We start from the raw sequence: 15896 nt of genomic DNA on the forward strand, positions 1-15896 counted from the left end.
ATCTCCAAAATATACAAGCAGCTCATGCAGCTCAATGTCAACAAAAAACCCAATCCAAAAATGAGCAGAAAACCTAAATGGATATTTCTCCAAATAAGATATACAAATTGCCAACAAACACATGGAAATATGCCCAACATCACTAATCATTAGAGAAATGCAAATCAAAACTACAATGAGGTATCACTTCACACCAGTCAGAATGGTCATCACAAAATCTACAAACAATAAATGCTGGAGAGGGTGTGGAGAAAAGGGAACCCTCTTGCACTGTTGGTGGGAATGTAAATTGATACAGCCACTATGGAGGAACAGTATGGAGGTTCCTGAAAAAACTACAAATAGAACTACCATATAACCCAGCAATCCCACTACTGGGCATATACCCTGAGAAAACCACAATTCAAAAAGATCATGTACCACAGTGTTCTTTGCTGCACTATTTACAATAGCCAGGACATGGAAGCAACCTGTGTCCATCGGCAGATGAATGGATAAAGAAGATGTGGCACATATATACAATGGAATATTACTCAGACATAAAAAGAAATGAAATTGAGTTACTTGTATGAGGTGGATGGACTTAGAGTGTGTCATACAGAGTGAAGTAAGTCAGAAAGAGAAAAACAAATACTGTATGCTAACACACATATATGGAATCTAAAAAAAAAAAATGAGTCTGACGAACCTAGGGGCAGGACAGGAATAATGACGCAGACTTAGAGAATGGACTTGAGGTCACGGGGAGGGAGAAGGGTAAGCTGGGACGAAGTGAGAGAGTAACATTGACATACATACTACACTACGAAATGTAAAATAGATAGCTAGTGGGAAGCACCTGCATAGCACAGGGAGATCAGCTAAGTGCTTTGTGACCACCTCAATGGGTGGGATAGGGATGGTGGGAGGGAGGTGCAAGAGGGAGGGGATATCGGGATATATGTATACATATAGCTTATTCACCTTGTTATACAGTAGGTACTAACACAACATTGTAAAGCAATTATATTCCAATAAAGATGGTAAAAAAAAAAGCAATATATTACAATCCTTTGTTACAACTAGCCAAGATATCTTTCTTTCTGATAACTGAATTTATTTTGCAGATAACGCAAGATTAAGTTTAGTTTCCTCTATGTAAAATATCCATGTAAGGTAATCTAACCAAGTATCATATAAGTCAAAAATGAGTTCAAGGAGAGGAAACAGTGCTGAGGAATGATTCTCAATATATGTGGTTAAATTTAAGCAATGTATATTTGTTTTCTGTTGCTGTGTACCAAATTACTACAAATTTAGTTGTTTAGACAACACATATTATTATCCCTTGGTTTCCATGGGTCAGGAGCTCAGGCACAAATTAGCTGGGTCCTCTGTTCAAGGGTTTCACAGGCTGCAGTCCAACGTCTCAGCCTGGGACATGGTCTTATCTGAGGCTCGAGGTCCTGTTAACCACCACAAGCTCATGTAGTTGTTAGCAGAATTCAGTTTATTGGAATTGTAGGACTGAGGTACATGTTTCCTTGGTGGCTGTGAGCCATGGGCCACTACTCTCGATCTAGGGGTCACCTGCAGTTCCTTGTCGCATGACCCTTTTCATAGACCCTTCACAGTATGGCAGCTTGCTTCTCCAAAGTGAGCAAGGAAGAATTTTTCTCTCCTTCTGCTAGTGTCTTATATGTATGATCATGATGTAATCACAGAAGTGACTTCCCATTGCTTTTGCCATATTCTGTTGAGTGTGTCATAGGTTCCACATGTATCCTAGGGAAGGGGATTATATAAAGGTGTGTCTCATTGCTCACACCTTAGGATGTGTCTACTACTTAATGCTAATATGATTGGGGATTTATAAGTACTAAGTAAGGATTTTTGCAGTGGTAGCTTGAAATCCACACTATCTTAACAAAACTTGGTGTGGTGGGGAGGAGAGTAGGAGTGGAAGAGGGGTAATAAAAGTAGTCTAAAAGTTTCATTTTACTAAATGAGAAAAAGGAGAAGATAACATCTTGGTAGGGGATATAGTTGTTAATATAATGATGGAGAAATGAGTATGACTGTTGAGTGTCAGGAATGGGAAGGTAACCAATATTAGAGTGAAAAAGCACAGTAAACTTTGAAATGACCAAGGTTTGGGGTATGGGGGAAGAAATGGTATTCTGACCAAACCAGTGAGAATGAGGGGAAAAAAGAATCACTGATGTAAAATAACCTGTAAATATAAAGTAAAATGGAAGAAATAAATAGATGTGTATTACTTGTTGTACTAAATAAGTGTGAATGGATTGAATTCCTCTAGTAAGATAGAGACTATCAGATTTGGTTAAACAAACTTACCTATGTGTTTATAAGAAACACTTAAAACAGGTTTTAAAATAGAAGATTATCAAAGAATTAAGTAGGCTAATATAAACAGAAAGAAAGTAGTGTATTTTTAATATTAGGTGAATTGAAATTTAAGGTTAAAAGTGCTGAACAGGATGAAGGACTTGTAATAATAAAATTAGCACTTTATGAAGAAGATAGAAAAATCATAAACTACTATGTACCAAACAACCTAGCAACTGAAATGTGTAAAGGAAAAAAGCTAAGAAAAAGCAAGGAGATTTTAATTTAAACAATACAGTTAGACTGGGAGATTCTGTTAAACCACTTTCAGAATTGGACAACTCCAGCAAACCAGAACTAAGTAAGAACATAGGAAGTTGATTATGTAGCCAACAAACTTAGTATATAGAACTTTGCATTATTCAGATAAAACAAGTAGATATGTGTGTATACACACAAACACATGTATACATAACCACCCCTGATTTATAAATTCCTATTGTGGAGCATTTAGGTGGTTTTCAGTTTGCTTTTTGCCTTTTCTTTTCTGTTTCTATTATGAACAGTACTACCATGAATGTTCTTAACACCTATATCTTTGCCCATTTTTGTGAATATTTTGCAAACTCATTTTCTAAAAATGAAATTTCTACGTCAAACAGTATTACAATTATAGGTATTGTCAAATTGTCATCAATCAGTTTACATTTCCACCTACAATATATGAGAATTCCGGTGTACCTTTAACATCATTAACCGTGAATGTTCGTTACCATGTTTTTAAATCTTTTCCAATCTAGTAGCTTGGCATTTCTTTAATAGCACAAATATGTCTTAAAATTTGTTTTTCTAGTGTTCTGTCTAGAAGCATTTGTGTTCTAGAAAGTAATATCAATCTTTTCACTGCAGAGTATCATCCAACTAAACATATATGTGCATTTTTTGTCTGATGTCTTTTTACAGTATTGCCCTCCAACACACCAAATGTTCGCAGGACCATGAGAACACGATCAAAACCTTTGGAATACTGGCGAGGGGAGCGAATAGAGTATCAAGGAAGGCCATCTGGTAAAATTTATGCTTTAGTGTCCCAAAATAATAATAATGATAATTGCTACAATTTATTTAGGTACATTACGTGCCAAGTACTGTCTTATGTATTTATATACATTACCTTATTTAATCATCATCCTCCAAAAATGTGACAAGAATAGATTCAAGTCCAGATTTCTCTGATTACTATAGAGATGCTGATTTGTTTTCTTTTTGGTAGCAGTTTGAGGTGAGCATGTGGCTTGATAGAGTGTTTTTATTTTTATACTACCTAGGAAGGTTTTTAATTGCATAAAATGAAGCATTAGATCAGAACATGAGAAAATTATAACTGTCAAAGATTAAGTATTCCCCGTTATTATTCTCATTCTACTTTCTTATATTTTTCTACAAAAATTGTAGAGGGTGGGAAAGAAAGTATAGTGAGTGTTATCTTAAAGTTATTTCCTTTCTTTTGATGTATATTTCTGAGTCAAAGGACTAAACTGACATGTGAATTACTATAAATAGTTCATTGCTGATCTTTTTTTTTGTACACTTCCACTGATGACTTGATTTCAAGCAACAGAGATCATTCAGTCATGTTTCATCAGTGCTTCTAGATTTAGGATAGTTAGAGACAAGTGAAATTGGTTGCTATTTGTGTTGTTTGAATTTTTAACTGTAGAGTGTGGTAAAACTAATGTATTCTTTGGTACTTTGAAAGGAAATGTGCTGTATTAATTTAATGAGTTTTGTTTCAAGATTTTCACTTTGCCAGGTATGATAATTTACCTTTTTTTTTTTTTTTTTTTTTTTTGGTTAAATTTCAGGAGGATTTGTGATTGGTGGAATACTCTCCCCAGACAAAGTATCATCTAAAAGGAAAGCAAAAGGAAACTTGGGAAGAGTCAATACAGTAGTTAATAGGAAAAGGATCTGTCTTGATAATGATGAAAGAAGTATGAACTTACTCCTTATTTTAAATAACAGTGCTTTGAGAAGTAGCTCTTTGCAAATTTTGAAATAATCTCTAAAAGCTTCAGATATACTACTACTTCAGGGTAAATTATCTTTTTAATGTCCACATTTTTTTCAGATTTTGAAAGTAAACTGATTTTATTCTTTTAAAAAAATCATTAATAGCAGAGTGTAAAACATTTCCACCTGAGTAAATTGCCCTGTCAAATGAAGCTTATCTTGGTTAAAATAAACATTTTAAAGAATTCTTTTTAAAGTGTATTGTGTACTTCAGCTCTCTTAGAGAATATGCAAAACACCATTTAACTTCTTGATGATGCAAGAGTTCAAAAGTTGTAAGAAAATAAGTTTAGGATGTTTGCTTCTGTGGTAAATCACTGATTTTTGAATTTTTGTTTATCAAAGTGGTCATTGATAAACAGGAAAAAGATATGCCTCTGGCAATTTTCCTTTAAAACTTGTCCATAACTCTATTTTCATACTAGATTTTTGTAATGGAAAAGAATTTTAAGTAAGTAGTTAGTATTTCAGTGATATTTCTTTTGCAGAGAATAAATTCGTGGTAAATATGAATATACCTCTGGGAGATCCTTTGCAGCCAACGAGGGTAAAGGACCCAGAAACACGAGAGATTATTCTTATGGGTAAGATCAGGGTTGATATTGAGAATACTTAATTTAACAACTAGTAAGGACAAACTGAAGTCTGGCTTGTCTGCTTTCCCTTTCTCTCCCCAGATCTTTCAGAGCCAAAGTCTAGTAGAGAGTCTAATTCAAATAAGCAGCCTGTATGAGGACTACACTAGGGGAATTGATGGCAGACAACCTCCAGGGTACACATAGCACCATGCAGTTGTCCTCTGTGATACAAGTGCTACCATCAGGAGTGTTGCCTCCGCCAGTAGGGTCCAGGCCTTCTTTGACCAGGAGGACACAAGCAGACAGGGGCTGTTCATAGGGAACTGTAGCAAGTTAACTGGTAGACTCCCGGATACACTCTTACTGTGAGACCAGATGGAGATTGTGGCAGGATTTAGACAGGCTTTGGTGCTGTGAGATGCTAATATTGGTATCTGGGGCATAAAACCTTTCTGGAGATGACTAGCAAGGGCATCTGTCAGCCAAACAAATGCCATGCTGAACCTTAAGGCTGGTACAGGGTCCTAGAAGCCTCCTCCTATACTTAATAGGCATTAAACATTTAGTGTCTAGGACAACATGGGAGGTCCCAAGGGATGGGCTATAGAGTGGTGGGGTTAAGTAGGGGACACTCAGCTGTTTACCAACCAGGGAATATATACATACAGGAAATATTTAAATATTTTAACAACTGTTATGACTGTACCAGTGAGTGCTTGGGACTATTTATCCCAAGTCAGAGGACAGATATCTCAAACCAGAGAGGCAGTATTTACACTTAAAATTTTGGCTGTGGCATAGGTTCCATTTGATATCTTAAGTAGCAAAGTTATTTCTATATTCCAGATTGTTTATTTGGCAACAGAGGTAGAAGCACAGAGAATTTTGTTTAGTGAAGTGTCTTAACTAAAAACATTGCTATACTGTATCAGGTTAAAAAAGTTGTGTGTTGTCAAGAATTCATCACTTTTTGTTTCTTGAGCCTATGTATTTATCCTGTAGTCTGTGGGAGTACAGTCAGAAGCTGATGATAGAAAAATGTATTAATTATAGGTCTGGAAAAGGTTGTAAGTAAAAGGGAAATTAAAAAGTGATATAGTAGGGCTTCCCTGGTGGTGCAGTGGTTGAGAGTCTGCCTGCCGATGCAGGGGACACGGGTTTGTGCCCCGGTCAGAGAAGATCCCACATGCCGTGGAGCAGCTGGGCCCGGGAGCCATGGCTGCTGAGCCTGTGCGTCCAGAGCCTGTGCTCCGCAACGGGAGAGGCCACAAGAGTGAGAGGCCCGCGTACCGCAAAAAAAAAAAAGAAAAAAAAAAAGTGATACAGTAATTTGTGAGCTACATTTAGAACTCCGATTACTTAGAGGCTTTACCTGATAAATAAATAAAAATCTTGTTATTTAATAATCAGCCAAGCAAGCACAAAGGAATTTACTGACATGGTAATGATACATTTGTATTGTGGCTATGTTAAACTTTTTAAAGATAGGATCCTTTCTTGTCTCTTAGCTGATTTTGTTTTCTGTCTGAGCTATTATGGGAAAAATAGTAATACTACCATTGTTATTATTAATAGCCAAGACTTACCTAATGCTTACTTTGTGCCAGTATTTTAAATACTTTACACACTTTAAGTCATTTGATATTCACAACTCTAACATAGATGAAGTATTATTATCCCATTTTACAGAAAAGAAAATGTAGGCACAAATAGAGAGGATAAGCAACTTGGCTAAGTTCACACAGCTTGTAAGACAGAGATAGGATCTGACCTGTGGCATTCTAGCTCCAGAGTCAGTGATATTAATCACATCTATCTTTCTAAGGCAGGTTTATGTGTGTATATGCTGTATTAGAGAAATGTAATTGCTATTACTTTGTACTTATATTAATTTTTTTCCCTTAGATCTTGTAAGGCCACGAGATACATACCAATTTTGTGTTGAACATGGTGAGTTGAAAGTATATAAAACATTGGACACACCATTTTTTTCTACTGGAAAATTGGTATTAGGACCACATCAAGAAAAGGGAAAGCAGCATGTAGGCCTAGACACATTGGTGAGTGTATTTTTCCATATATTTATGTTTTGCTCTTGGCACAACTCTGATTTGTTGGACTTGATGAAGCGTTAAAAATACTATTTCCTCAGAAATGATATATGATTACTATAGTGCACAGATAATTTTTTAGTGTTTTTCATCTGTTTAAAGTCAGTCAACCAATGTCTCTTTAAAAGTACTTGTTCTGTGCATAGCAGTGTAGGCTTGAGATTCAGAAGTTTAGGGAATGGTCTTTACTTAAAAGAATCCTTGAAATTAGGTTTGCAAACAAATCATTAGAATTTTAGAGCTGGAGGAGATTATTGAGATTAAGTGTAACAGCAGATTGAGGACTGGAAGCTAGTTGCTTCAGTAAGTACTAAAGAATATATTACTGTATATAGCAGTATTATTGGCTGAAGTTATAATGAGACTCAAGGTGAGTCTCTCTTCTCTGAGTCTGTCTCTCTGTCTCTTTCTCATTGGAGACACACCCCCCTATAACACTGTATTTATATCAGATAATTTTTGAATTTTGAATTTGAAAATGAAAGATTTTGAAAATCACCAGATTTAAAGAATATTTAATATCATACCAGTATTTAAAACATGTTATATCTGAGGTACATCTTTCAGTAAGTAACATTTCAGGAACCTATGAAATCATGGTTCAAAACAGTTCTTTTTACTGATAAAATGAAAGTAAGCCCACAAAGGAGAAACAGAAAGAGCATCAGGACCCTTCAGTTTATATTAACTAAGAAGGGCAAATCAAGGCAGGGAAAGGAGAAGATACACAGAAGAGTAAAAGAATAATTTATTGCTACATCAGTAGCATGTATGTAGAATGTAGAATCCAGATCTAAAGTATTTAAAAATATTCTTTAATCCAATCTTAAAATGTTATAGATCTCCAGGTGGTATTAAAAGAGTAAATATAACATATTAAACTAACTAAAGTAATAGATAATCCCTGTGTAATCATTTTAAGGATCAATTAATAATGAAAATAAGCATTATGAAATGTCATCATTGAACTAACTGTAGTTACCCATTAAGCTATAATGCCTTTATTCCTTTAAAAAAGGAATATTGAATAGTAAATGTTTCGAAGTGTTTGAACATATGTAGCTCTTTATTTTAACATAGACAGTAATTGCAAAAATTGGAAACCACTGAAATGTGTGCTGCAGGAAAAAATGGTTATATTTATATTTTGACTTAGTAATGAGATAAACCATTATATATGATAATCAGCTATATAGCACTTACATGTTCCAGGTGCTATACTAAACATTTTAATATTAATTTAAGTATATTATTTTGCAGAATAGCCATATAGGAACACCTTTAGGATAAATATTTAAGGAAACTGCAAAGTAGAAAATTCTTTTTATTTTTTTCTGAGTAAAAATTAAAAATGAAAATGACAGAACCTTGAAGGAACTATAGAAAATAACATGTCAGTAGGTGATTATAGTTTATTTTTGTTTTTTCTAAATATTGCCTTTAAGTTTTTATAATGAAAACTAGACTTAAAGGGTTTTTTTTTTAATAACAAGGGGAGTATTTTTACATTTTAAAAAAATGAAGCACACTTTTAAATATATGCTTTTGAGAAGCAAAAGGGCAAGATGGAGAACCAGCATAAGCCATTAACTCTTTCTTTCAAACTCAGGTCTAGATAATGAGTAAAAGGGAAAGTAGCAGTGTTAGATCTGTTAAATTCAAACCACAGAAGAATGAACAAATTAACTATGGGAGTTTGTTGTGGAGCTCTCCTAGAAAACAAAAGGGTATTAAGAAATGGGAAATATTGGGACTTCCCTGGTGGTCCAGTGGTTAAGAATCTGCATTCCAATGCAGCAGATGCAGGTTCGATCCCTGGTTGGGGAACTAAGATCCCCCATGCCGCGCGGCAACTAAGCCCGTGCGCCACAGCTAGAGAGAAGCCCGCGCATTGCAACGAAGAGCCTGCGCACTGCAGTGAAGGATCCCACATGCTGTAACTAAGACCCGATGCAGCCAAATTAATTAATTAATTAATTAATGTTTAAAAAAAAAGAATTGGAAAATATTAAAGTTAAGTGATGTGGAAGACCAGTCAAAAACCAGAAGAGAGAAAAAACCCAAATAGATCAAAAGGTAGAAATATATGAAAAACTAGACAATAATTGTTCCAGAGGTAAAAAATCAAAAAAGTGATAACAATACACTTAAAGGAACCAGAGTTCCTTAGAGAAATGTCTGATTCCAGGCCTGGGACTGAGCTTGGAATATTTATCATACCTGATAGCAGACTATCAAATACTGTTAGGATTGGGTCATAAGGTCTCAGGATCCAACTGGAAGCTGCTCTCTCTGGACAAAGATATGAAAACTTGAGTATCAATAAGAATAAATTCATTGGATTGATATGCATCAATTATATCTAAACCCATGAATTTGTAAGGCTACTACAAAAAGAAAAACTTAACTCATCACTGTCGGAGAATTCTAGGAAGCCAACTCACTTTGACAAATATGGTAAGTAAAGGAAAATAATTAAACATTTATTCTGCTGTTCTCATATAAACTGTACTACTAGGTAATCAAATAATAGATGAGGGGAAGTTTATCCTTTTTAGAAATAGTCCAATTAATAAATGAAGAATGAATGTCAGAATGGACTATTATCATTTTACAACACCCAATAAACCATTGGTTCTAGCATCATTGTCTACTAACATCTAAAAAGAACACAACCAGACATTATGTGTCTCCTGATGGAAGAATACAACACTGTCTATGAAGTAGTCTTGCCTTCCCCACCTTCTTTAAAAAAAAACAAAACAAAACCCACACACAACCACCTGAAGTTAAGTCCTTAGATCTAACCACCAATTTACAGGAAATAAAGAATGGCAGACTTTTCAGATGACAACCTCGCATTGTAATAAGCAAAATCCAGCTATGTGAAGATTTTTAAAACAAATTTTGCTGCTTGATTTCTTTAATAAATAAGGTGCAAGGAATAAAAAAGGCAACCACTTGGAATGTATAGAGATCAGGGTCCTCAACCGTGGCACTATTGACATTTTGGACTCAATAATTCTTTGTTGTAGGGAGGTTATCCTATGCATTGTAAGAGGTTTAGAAGCAACCCTGGCCTCTATGCACTAGATTCCAGTAGTACCCCTCTAGTTGTGAGAATTAAAAATGTTCCCAGACATTGCCAATTGTCCCCTGAGGGACAGAATCACCCCCAAATTGATAACCACTCAATAGATTGAGTGCTTTAAAAGATAGATCAAGCACTGACCATATGTGACTCTTACTTGGATCCCAATTCAAACAAACCCTTAAAAGTAAGACATTGAAGAGCCAACTGGAAATCTGAATATTGACTGGGTGTTTAACACTAAATATTCATTTATTTTTATGTGTGACAACAGTGTTGTCATGTTTTAAAAAAGGACTTTGGTCTTTCAGTACACATTGAAATATTTACAGATGGTTTATGATGCTGGGCATTTATTTCAAAATAATATGGAATGGGGGAATCAGACTTTGAAAAGAGCAGGGTATCAGGGTTCAATATTTATTTGTGGGAGTTCATCATTCTATTTTTGTGTATTTCAAAAGCATTCTTAGTAAAATGTTTGCAGAAGTGGGGAGAGGTGTGCATAGAGAGCCAATCTGAATAGATAAGGAAAAAACATCTATAAATACATGCTTGACTTTCTGGGTAGTGTGTGTGTTCCTTTTTTTAGGCAAATAACTTTGGATGTAATAAATATATTTCTTTTATTAAATTATAAAAAATACCTTTAGAACCACTTTAAGAACTTTTTTTCCATTGAGAGAGTATATTGTAGTGGTTAAGAACATGGATTCTGGAATCAAAGTACCTGAGTTCAAATTCCAGCTGTTCCATTTACATTGTGACCTTGGAAAGTTACACTTCTCTGTGCCTCATTTTCTTCATCTGTGAAAAGCTATTAAAATAGTACTGTCTCATTGATAGATGTATACATTAAATGAGTAAAAATGAAGTGCTTAGAACAGTGGCTGGCATGGGGTAAGTGCTGGATAAGTGCTAGCTGCTCTCATTTTTCTGGTATTTTAGGCTCATTTTACAAAAGTGGTAAGAAAAAAAAGGAGAAGAAGGCATAATTCTCTGAGGCAAAATATTCCTGATGGCTGAATCTCAGAATTTGAATCTCAGAGTTTGAAGGCCCTACATTTTGTATTTAGTTGTCAAAAAAAAAGGTCATTGCCAGGTGCTATCTATATATAAAATGTAAAATTTGCTGTGTTTGAATATGGAAGCCTGTATGACTGAGCACTATATTTATCCTCTTTTACTTTCTTAATGTTGATGCTTGTTTAAATGTACTTTTTTTTTTTTTTGCTTTTTGTTCTCTTTGATTCATCGGTCAGATTAAGTTACATATACCAAGCATGTAACCTTTAAAGAGGTGTACATAAAACCTAGCTATTTTTCTAATATAGCTAAGTGATATTCTTTACAATGGTTCTGAATTTTCATAAACTGGTAAATAATAAGGAAGAACAAAAGAAATGTTTTCCTATACTAGTTTTCTATTACTGCTTTAACAAATTACCACAAATTTAAACAACTCTCATTTATTATCTCACAGATACGTAGGTTAGAAGTCAGGTGGGCTTGGCTGAGTACTCTGTTTAGAGTATCACTAGGCTGGAATCAAGGTGTTGTGAGATCTGTATTCCTCTCTGAAGGCTTTTAGAATGAATCTGTTTCAAATTCATTCAGGTTGTTGGCAGAATTCAGTTTCACGTGGTTGTAGGGCTGAGGTTCCTGTTTCCTCACTGGCTGTTGGCTGGGGTGTCTAGAAATAGTCTATACTCCTTGGCTTATGGCTCTCTTATCTTCAGTGCCAGCAACAGTGAAAGCCCTTTTCATGCTTCAAATTTCTCTGACTTCTCTGCTTCATCTCTCGTCTGCTTCCAGTAGGAAAATTGTCCACTTTCAAGTAAGGTTTATGTAATTAGATTGGGCCCATTTAGGTAATCCAGGATAATCTCACCATCTCGAGGTCTCCTTTGCCATGTGACTAACAAATTCTGGAGATTAGAGCATGGATATCTTTGGAGGGCCCTTATTCTGCCTACCACATTTACTTTTAAGTTTCTTTGGAGTGTAGTTGTTGTGGTGTTAAATTTGAAATGAGATTTTAATTTTTAATTTTACAGATTTTTTATGTTAACTTTGGTGACCTTTTATGTACCTTACACGAAACACCTTATGTAATAACAACTGGGGATTCATTCTATGTTCCTTCAGGTAAGAATAATTAAAAACCTTTTCTTTTGCATAGTTGAATACTTATGTAGTTGCTCATGAGCACCATGAAAATGGAAGCCACAGTGGTCAAAATGAAGCATGATGTGACTGATGCCAAAGAAGTTTGGTGCATATTTTCTTTTAATTTTTTTTTATTAGATAAGTATATCAGTGTTTTGGTACATGAAAACTGAATGAGTTGCTAATTGCTGAATATAAAAATAGAAGATATGTTGTATCCAGAGTAGAAAGAAAATTTTTCCCCTATGTTATCTCAAAGACATTATGTAGTCAAACAATTTTTAGTTGGTTATTTTAAACATAAAGAATAGTGTGCTTCATAAGCTATTGGAGCACAAGTCTTTGGAGATAGGAATTTTAATTTGTTCATTCATTCAACAAATGTGATTGAGAGTCTACCAAGTATTGCTCTAAGAGTGTGGGATACAGAAAAAAAATCCCTGCCCTCATGGAGCTTACATTCTAATGAAAGGAAACAATAATAATAGCTATATTTATGTAGTCCTTTGTATGTGCCAACACTGTTGTGAACACAAACAAATTAATATAACAAAACAGAATCAGACTCATAGATACAGAGAGCAAACTAGTGGTTACCAGTGGGGAGAGGGGTAGAGGGAAGGGGCAAGATAGGGGAAGAGGAATAGAGGTACAAACTACAAAGTATACAATAAATAAGATACAAGGATGTAATGTATAGCACAGGGAATATAGAAAATATTTTATAATAACTTTAAATTGAGTATAAACTATAAAAATAATTGAATCACTGTTGTATACCTGAAACTAATATAACATTGTAAATCACCTATACTTCAATTTAAAAAAACAAAAAAAACACCCCAAAACATGATTGGATTCAGAGGGAGATTTTTTTTCCTATCTGCACCCTTGTCTAATCTCTTTTTGCATTCATTATCAAAATGATGTGAAATTTACATCATTTTAAGCTTTATCTGGATCACAGATGGTCCTTGGATTTTTCAGTTCATGGAATTAAATAAGTTATTTGATGTTAGATGATTTTATTTAATTTGACACTATATACTGTAATAGGTCTTAGTGATTACTAAACATTTAATCAAAAGGGAATGATTCCTATGGAAATAATTTTTAATTTTCTTATCACTTTATTTCTAGGTAATTATTACAACATCAAAAATCTCCTGAATGAGGAAAGTGTTCTTCTTTTTACACAGATAAAAAGTTGAAAGATGAAGCAAAGTTTAAATATGTGTGTATATATATATTTACATACATACATATAAAACACATTGTGTAGTTGAGATGTTGTAATTATTCGTAATGTTTTAAAATATTCAGTGTTGTGTACTTGTTTCAATAAACATTACAAACTTCCATATGTATCTTCTAATTTTTCCACGAATATACACATAGCCTGTAGTGATAACCATGTTCATAGTATTTTAATAACATGAAAGGAACACCAAAATCACTGCTCCCAGTGATATACAGGCATACCTTGGAAAGGTTGTGGGCTTGATTCCAGACCACCACAATAAAGTGAATATTGCAATAAAGTGAGTCACAATTTTTTTGATTTCCCAGTGCGTATAAAAGTTACGTTTACACTATACTGTCATCTGTTAGGTGTGCAGTAGCTTTATGTCTCAAAATTAATGCATATAGCTTCATTTAAGAAATACTTTATTGCTAAAAAATGCTAACCATCATTGATACCTTCAGTGAGTCATAATCTTTTTGCTGGTGGAGGGTCTTGCCTTGAGGTTGATGGCTGCTGACTGATGAGGGTGGAGGTTGCTGAAGGTTGGGGTGGCTATGGCAATTTAAAAAAATAAGACAATAGCTTTCTTCGGTTATTGTGGTGTGAGGCACCATGAGCAGCAGAGTCTCCCGTGACACCCTGTACAAGGCAGTGCGGAAAGTCCTACACGGGAACCAGTGCAAGCGCCAGAAGGTTTTGGAGATGGTGGAGCTAAAGATCAGCCTGAGGAACTATGACCTCAGAAGGACAAACCCTTCTCAGCACTGTCAGGCTTAAGTCCACTCTCTGCCCCAAGTTCTCCATATGTGTTTTGGGGGACCAGCAGCATTGTGATGAGGCCAAGGCTGTGGATAATCTCCCACATGGGCATTGAGGTGTTGAAGAAACTCAACAAGAATAAGAAACTTGTCAAGAAGATGGCCAAGAAGTATGATGCCTTTTTGGCTCCAGAGTCTGTGATCAAGCAGATCCCATGAATCCTGGGCCCAGGCCTGAATAATGCTGGCAAGTTCCCTTGCTGACCCCCAATGAGAACATGGTGGCCAAAGTTGATGAGGTGAAGTCCATGATCAAGTTCCAGATGAAGGAGGTGCTGTATCTGACAGAGGCTGTTGCCCACGTGAAGATGACAGATGATGAGCTTGTGTACAACATCCACTTAGCTGTTATCTTCCTGGTGTCATTGCTCAAGAAAAATTGGCAGAACGTACAGGCTTTGTACATTAAGAGCACCATGGGCAAGCCCCAGCACCTATACTAAGGTACAGCTTAATAAACCATACTGCCAGCATTAAAAAAAAAAAGATCAATTGCTGCACCTATTGACTTCCTTTCACAAATGATTTCTCTGTAGCATGCAGTGCTGTTTGATAGCATTTTAAGTACAGTAGAACTTCTTTCAAAATTGGAGTCAGCCCTCTCAAACCCTGCTGCTGCTTTATCAGCTATAAAATTCTAAATCCTTTGTCATCGTTTCAACAGTCTTGTCATTTCTACAGTCATTCCAACATCTTCACCACGTATAAATTCCATTTCAAGAAACAGCTTTCTTTGTTCATCCTTAAGAAGCAACGCCTGATCTGTTAAAAGTTTTATTAGGGTATTGTAGCAATTGTCACATCTTCAGACTCCACTTCTGATTCTAGTTCTCATTATTTCCACCACATCTTATGTTCCTTCCTCCACTGTAGTCTTGAACCACTCAAAGTCATCCATTAGGGTTGTAATCAACTTCTTCCAGACTCCTGTATTCATGTTGTATTTTGACCTCTTCCCACGAATCATGAATGTTCTTAATGGCATCTAGAATGTTGAATCCTTTCCAGCAGGTTTTTGAATTACTTTCCTCAGATCCATCAGAGGAATCATATCTATGGCAGCTATAGCCTCCTGAACTATATTTCTTAACTAATAGACTTGAAAGTCAAAATTACTCCTTGATCCATGGGTTTCAGAATGGATGTTGTGTTAGGAGGCATGAAAACAACGTTAATCTCATTGTGCATGTCCAGTAGAGCTCTTGGGTGACAAGGTGCGTTGTCAGTGAGCTGTGATATTTTGAAAGGAATCATTTTTTTTCTGAGCAGTAGTCCTCAACAGTGGGCTTAAAATACTCAGAAAACCATGTTGTAAAGAGATGCGCTGTCATCCAGGCTTTGTTCCATTTATTTATAGAGTACAAACAGAGTAAATTTAGCATAATTCTTAAGGGCCCTAGGATTTTTGGAATGGTAAATGAGCATTGGCTTCAACTTAAAGTCACCAGCTGTCTTTCCCCCTAAAGAGAGACAGCCTGTCCT

The 15896-nt window shown here is 35.4% G+C and overlaps 1 protein-coding gene and 1 pseudogene across 3 annotated transcripts in view; both read left to right on the forward strand.

Annotated features, from left to right (window-relative positions):
- Nucleotides 1-13709, forward strand: part of CENPC (centromere protein C) — a 92272-nt gene extending 78563 nt beyond the window's left edge. For both annotated transcript variants that reach the window (XM_081249480.1, XM_081249481.1), the window contains 6 exons: nt 3292-3396; nt 4194-4322; nt 4890-4985; nt 6885-7039; nt 12239-12329; nt 13491-13709. In XM_081249480.1, the coding sequence (XP_081105606.1) occupies nt 3292-3396; nt 4194-4322; nt 4890-4985; nt 6885-7039; nt 12239-12329; nt 13491-13561 (647 nt within the window). In that variant the 3' untranslated portion in view covers nt 13562-13709. The remainder of the gene's footprint in view (nt 1-3291; nt 3397-4193; nt 4323-4889; nt 4986-6884; nt 7040-12238; nt 12330-13490) is intronic.
- A 499-nt stretch (nt 13710-14208) lies between these two features.
- LOC308619815 (large ribosomal subunit protein uL1-like) lies at nt 14209-14858 on the forward strand (annotated as a pseudogene). The gene has a single exon. The product of its transcript is annotated as a large ribosomal subunit protein uL1-like (transcript).
- Nucleotides 14859-15896: the final 1038 nt, after the last annotated feature.

This window comes from Mesoplodon bidens (assembly GCF_964165515.1).
Source record: "Mesoplodon bidens genome assembly, chromosome: 1".
In the NCBI taxonomy this organism is placed as follows: Eukaryota; Metazoa; Chordata; class Mammalia; order Artiodactyla; family Ziphiidae; genus Mesoplodon; species Mesoplodon bidens.